The sequence below is a fragment of the Centroberyx gerrardi genome, chromosome 10 (genome assembly GCF_048128805.1).
Source record: "Centroberyx gerrardi isolate f3 chromosome 10, fCenGer3.hap1.cur.20231027, whole genome shotgun sequence".
Lineage (NCBI taxonomy): Eukaryota > Metazoa > Chordata > Actinopteri > Beryciformes > Berycidae > Centroberyx > Centroberyx gerrardi.
In genome coordinates, this window is record NC_136006.1 from 14,958,758 (window position 1) to 14,965,245 (window position 6,488).

General features: G+C 40.8%; 1 protein-coding gene across 1 annotated transcript; it reads right to left on the reverse strand.

Moving 5' to 3' along the window:
* Positions 1-244: 244 nt before the first annotated feature.
* slc38a11 (solute carrier family 38 member 11) lies at positions 245-4,928 on the reverse strand. Its single transcript, XM_071906282.1, has 12 exons — positions 4,890-4,928; positions 4,677-4,800; positions 4,053-4,127; positions 3,831-3,965; positions 3,522-3,587; positions 3,221-3,327; positions 3,046-3,125; positions 2,765-2,835; positions 1,414-1,575; positions 1,204-1,316; positions 761-892; positions 245-533 (listed from the first exon to the last, which is right to left on the reverse strand). Exons 1-12 carry the CDS (start codon positions 4,899-4,901, stop codon positions 294-296), a joined length of 1,317 nt encoding a protein of 438 aa, XP_071762383.1. The 5' UTR covers positions 4,902-4,928; the 3' UTR covers positions 245-293.
* Positions 4,929-6,488: the final 1,560 nt, after the last annotated feature.

Consider the following 6,488-nt stretch of genomic DNA (forward strand, 5'->3'; position numbering starts at 1 on the left):
TTTTTTTGAGTTGATATTTGTATTGAATGGGAGGATGTGAAAGTTTGAAAGTTCATTATTGGGTTCTTTTTGTTTGTTTTTCTCCTCTCTGTTGCCAAATGAATTTATGCCCACATCCCTGTTTTATACTAAAATGTCACAGTGATTATTGCCATTATATTAATACAAACAAAAACAACAACAAATAAAACAACAACAAAGTCTATACCTAAGTATTGTTAAAAAAAAACGTATGTTCAAAACACCAGATGAAAACATAGGTACTAAGGATGCTGTTGAGAGTATTTGTCTTGTTATACAGGTGGTACAGTGCTGGAGACATTGGCGTCTGCGCAGTAGAACATCTCCACACCATGTGAACAGTCTTGCGGGTAGAGGCCAGTCATGGTCAAACCGGTTACCATGACAAACAAGCCAATTACAATGAAGATGACAGATATCAGGTGTTCACCCTGGAACCAGCGGCCGGGGGAGAGCTTGAGGAAACACGCTGATGGGATGATGAAGATCAGGGGCGTGGCACTCAGAACACCCTGGAAGGTAGAAGAGCGACCGCAATACCATTAAATAAAACACACACTGAAATGAGCACACACACACTTCAGCATCTGTTTGTTAATAATCTAAATGGGCATATTTAGACAGCCTTAAAGCCCTGGAGGATTAAATGCAGACTGTCTTGTTTTTACAGTAGTGGGTGATACAGTGGCAGTAATTGTACTGTGTCAATAAACGACAGCTTAAAGGACATATGGCTTACATTCAGCGTCAAAACAACTCCCAGACAGTCATAGGCCAAAGATATCGCTGTGCACACTGCAACTATGAGCAAGGTGATGCCCACATGTTCGGCTTTTGAAAGATCTCTACTGCAAATGACATTGGATACCACCTGAAAACATAAAGAGGAATATGAAGATGAAATGGACAAAGAATACGTTACAGCAGCATCCTACCTGCAAGTCAAGTACCTGGGAACTACCCAGTACAACTGACAGTGTTGTAATTTTAGCCACTGTGCAGCTCTGCAGGAGCAGTTGGGAGTTAAGTGTCGAGCTCAAAGCAAACTTCTTCAAATTGTCTTCTTGTTAATTTGGTTACAAGCCCACTTATCTAACCTTCAGGATACCACTGCCCTTAACATAAGTAAATGTTGTTAGATTCCTAGGGTGAGGTATCTCAACATGAGAGAGCATGGCTTACCTCTCGTGTCACAAAACACTCCAGTGGAAATGTGGTTATTATACTGAGGCCAAAACAGAAGCGACCAAATGTTGCCAGGTTATCATTTCTGCAGTAGTTCTCAAAAATATCTCCTGAAAAAGTGGAAATGTGAGAACAGAAAAATGAGGTCATATAACCTGTCATATTGGTGTCTATTGTCTATTTAGTATTGAGACGATTGTGTACCACCTTGTGTGTAGCCAGTGAAGGTGGTGTAGCCAGTGACAGCAAAGGCAGCACTGACTATTAGCGCAGAGCCAACCGACACATGGGTGACTCGAGACCAGTTAGTCAGAGTGGGCTGCTCCAGTGAGCCATAGATCAGAAAGCTGTTGTGGTGGCATATAAAAGCTGAAGAGACACAGGGACAGAATACAGTTATCAGCCATCAAATTTGCGTAGTCATACAAAATCAAAACATTCAACATATTGCTGCTTTTAGATGACAACAGTTTTGATGCTTTTCACTTCTTTGCTTGAGCTGAAACTTTACATGCTCCTTTAGGTGCTGAATATGCTGAATACCTCAAAAGAGACAGCAACTTTACACACATTAAGGTTAGTGTCCTATTTGCAGTTATCGTGTTGCCTTGTCTCAACTCAGAGGGTCTCCCTCCTCGACACAGAATGGATTTGATGGTAAACCGAGCATATCCAACCCCTCAAAGAGTGAGAGGTTTCCAACTACGCCTGTCTCAATTCAGGCTGCACAGCAGTGCATGCACATATTAGTCTTCATGGACTCCCTCATAATGGTTGTCTTACTGTGTTTTTCACGCATAAGCAGATTTCTGAGATGGGTACTGGCCACTCGTCCAGACCCCTCCGAGGCACTTGGGCCTTCATGCTCGGCACATTGTGCATAAAGGCCTTGGAGTACAGGAGAAACCCAACTCTCTACTGCCAGGGTGCAATTATGGGCAGAGTCCCATTCAGAGAGGTGATGACCAGACACTTCTTTGAGATGCTGGGGAGCAATTTGCCAAGGTATGGTTGTATTTACTCAGTGGGACAGAGTGCTCACCACATTAATTACCGAGATCTGCTCATAGTTCAGCTGGCTCTGGAGCATTTTCAGTAAAATGGGCTTAATATCTGGACACCATGTCTTACACACTACACAGGCAATATGTGGAAGCTGTGGGCTTTGGCCCCTTGATGGGAGCAATTTAATGACAACTTCATTAATACTGGCTCAGGCAATATCCACAAGAGGTCTCTATTCATTCAAAAGACATGACCTATAGTGCAAAGCGAGGAATATTATCCCTTTTATCCCATTTTCTCATGTGGATATTCTTTCCCGATTTACAGGATCTATTTTCTATCCTTTAAGTGTATTTGGCAGTCATCTTGGCTTGCCGTATGGGTCTCATTCGTTTTTGGCTGCAGAACAGGCTTTTTGGAGATACGCTGCTTTCCTCTGACAGCAACATAACATTAATGGCATTCTAGGCATACGGCACCACCGTCATCATTGTTCCCTCCCCACCACCATCACCTCCATCATCAGCAGCATCATCATTATAGACAAACTCACCAAAAGACATTACACCAACTGCCTGAATTGCATTCCACTTTGCAAATGCCCATGCATTTTCTGTAGGGACGCTAGAAAGTGATTTAAATTACACACTTCATTCATATTCAGTTGATAAGAAACACAACACAATACAAAATGTAGTTCATCTACTATATTTGCATTGCGTCTTTTTAGTGGGCATTCACTAAAAATAACATTATGATTCACAAACAGGAACATTCAGATTAACATCAACTGGATCATCTGAAACTGCAAAATTGCAGATGAGTAGAACATACATTTCTGGTCCAAAGGTAGCTGCTCTGATGATTACAGTGATGAGGATGACAAGGGTCAGCACCATTGACAGGAAGGACACCTAATAACACACACAGATGTGATACAGGCAGCACCGTGTGTGCTCTGAAATCACTAAATGTATCACATTGACTGCCGTCTGATCAGCGGACTTACCTTCCCAAGCTTTCCTATGTTGCGATAAAATGAGAGAGGCAGCGTGAATAGAACGGTTGATACCAAGATCACAAAGTGACGCTCTGCAAGTATGTGGTCAGGGCCAACTGCAAACAGAGAGAATAACAACATCGAGCACACAGGCATTACTGGCTAATTGGAATCAGCTTCAGAATACTGCAATCATTTCCGGAACTAAAATGCATCAGCTTTCATTTAGTAACTTGGTAAAGCCTTGTTTTAATTACACACAGTGTCATTTGGCTTTAATTTTAAGTGGAACAAACCACATGCATCATACCTCCTGGTATTCTCTGAAATACTTTGGTCAGTGTGTCACCAGTTGTGATGTTGTAACTGATCATGGCTGAGGGAGAAGACAGAGGTGAAGCATCGTATCATTCTGTTCCTGTCATCTGCAATGTTGCATTCTTTAGGTTGAACCAAAGGCAATGTTAGTCTATCGTAATCAAAAGAATAGAATAGAATAGAATAGAATAGATACATACAAATAAATTTTCAGACCAGATTTGAATTTAGACAAAATGTATGTAGCATACAGTGACTTTCGACTCTGGGTCTAACTATTTACATACTTTAAATAACTTACCAATGAAAGGGTAAAGGAACTGCAGTCCAGACAGAATCAAGAATCCAGGGAAACCAAAAGTGCTATGCACCAGTGACTGATAACTGTTTGTCCCTGATAGATTACCTCCTTTAATCAATAGGATGATTGAGTAGTCTGCCATGAAGCATAAACATCATGTTATCTGTTTGTTCATTTCATAAAAAATAAAGTCCTCTTTACCATAATGAGCCTTATACCCACCTGTGATGAAGGCTACAACTATCAAAAGCAAAAGGCCAAAGGGAAGCCCTGCCTGGTTCAATGCATATGGTAAACCTGAAAAACAATGGAGATACACATAACTTCAATTTAAGAGTTTTGTTCCAAAGTGAGATGACAACTACAGAAGTAGCACACAATTAAAACAAACTGTGGCTCTTTTTAAAGGATAGGTGCTAACTGAAGCCCCTGGTTGACAAACCCTATATTTTAGAGATACTAACTGCCATACTTCACCTAATAATTCGTTTCCAAACTGGATAGTTATTGTTTTGTAACAGAACGGTTAAATTTGACATTGCATACAAACAAAAAAACATCATACCACATGATTCTGCTGAGGAAATACTCTGGGATGTGACTCATGCAATGTTTGAGGATGAAAGAGTTAAAAGGGGGAATGGGGTTAACAGGCGCTAGTCATATGATGCAGAGGGTTTACCACTGGAGGGCTTGGATAGCATGAGCGCTTCTTGTTGTTGTTGCACGAAAATCTGCATTGACAACTGATTTATTAACGGGATCATCACAGAATTAGAGTGTGAAAGCTATAACATGCAGTTGCTAAACATGCCTGCCATGAATTATGAGAAGTCAGTTATTTACCTATTATTCCAGATCCTATTATGGAATTGATAAAATTAAACGACGCTGATATCATTGAATTTCTTCCTGGCTGTCCGGCAACTTTTTGTGGAAGAATGAATGTGTTGCCTTCTTCATTGTTCAACTGCAATGTAAAACAGCATTGACATATAAAGCAAAAACATATCACATTGTAGTTCATCTCCCATAACATAAACATCACTATAGGCCTACCTGTTGAGCCATTTTGCGCACCTGCTGGTCGCCGATTTGGTTCTTCTTTGTCTGCAGGTGCAAAAAATAACCGTGATCTTCAGTGTTTACTTCTCACATGTCTGCCATAAAATTGAATGAGTTAGCAGAACTCCAAAAAAGTCGGTCAAATTAACCCAACCACAGCCTACTGTATTAAAACACCGCAACAGCGCCCCTATAGGGTGTCCACAGTTTGACACCCGATTCCAAAATCTGCATGGACACACATGATGCAGGAAATTTGGAATTAAAGGATTAGAAGGCCGTATATTTAAAAGAATCCTTTGTTCAGATATGGAAAAAAAGAAAAGTTGCAATAAAGGAACAATATACAATTATGAATAGTCTCTAATACGACTGCGCAAACAGCTAGTTTGAAAAATGAGTGACGCCTCAGTCTGGACCATTTTTTATGTAATAGTGTGAAACTTATTTTCAAAGAGAAAAATGCCCTACATCACGTCTTGATTTGACAGGTTCTGTAAACTATTCGCAATTTAGGTCAAGAGAGTAATTTTTCTTCTTATTAGACAATAAACTAGTTCACTTTAAGTAGCAGAAGGAACTACAAATCATTAGACAGGTGACCACGAAATAAATAAATAAATAAATAAAAACGAAAAAAAACAAAAAACACTATTAAGGCCTTATAACAGCATAACAGCAATATCGACAATCATAAGCCTACTTTTCTTGACAAGCAACAATCTGAAATGACTTTCAAATTGTGAGAAAATAGTGCATACATAGGTTATGGTATAATTAGCTCAGTGTTGGTGGCCACATTGTCTAGCTGCTGCATGTGGCAGAGCTTTTTCTGTTTTAGCAGGTGTGCTCACTCTGACCATGATTACATTTGGCCAGTGTGGGTTTGTGTTTTCCCATACTGAAAACTTTGTGTTACTTTTGAACCACAACGCAAAGAATTGGTTGGTTTCTCTTTACAATGCTGCCTGCAGCCACCAGGTGCCATCAGACTCTTGAAAGCAAGTGGCTTGGCGCGCAGTCATTCATTCATTCATTTATTCATTCATTCATTTTACAAAATGTATTTCACGTTAGTCTTATATAGGCATGTACCATCTGCTCATGCTGCAGCTTTATGTCGTCCACGGCGTTGTGTCTCTTTGACATTGTATATAGGCCTGTGTTTAAATTAGGCCAAATGAATGCATGCACTGGCGTCATCCAGACTCTTTCTTATCAGACGGTTCAAACAACATAGCCTACTAGAGATATTTCTGAATCTAGACACTCTCCTGACACCCTTCAGAGTCAGTCCCCCCTCCACCCCCCACCCCCTTAACACACACACACACACACACACACACACACGCGCGCGCGCGCGCGCGCACTCCAAATACTTAGAATGAAGTCTGATTCAGTTGTGTGATTTGCAATTACTGATTCTGACTGCTACTATCCCTCTGTATTCCCGACATTTACGCGTGTTGATGCCCAGCACAATATTATCTGAACAGTCATTCTGGCACGCTTGAATCTCTGCCGTCATTTGGTACCCAGGAACATCCGGAAGCAACAGAGTACAGTACTCTGCTGCGCCGAGGGGCGGATGAG

Bases quoted from the DNA above. Each gene is read 5' to 3' on its own strand.
- slc38a11 (XM_071906282.1), bottom strand. The intron at 4,128-4,676 runs GTAAATAACTGA...ATTGTTTTTCAG, and splicing joins AATAGGATCTGGAATAATAG to GTTTACCATATGCATTGAAC. The intron at 3,588-3,830 runs GTAAGTTATTTA...CTTCTCCCTCAG, and splicing joins GTTCCTTTACCCTTTCATTG to CCATGATCAGTTACAACATC.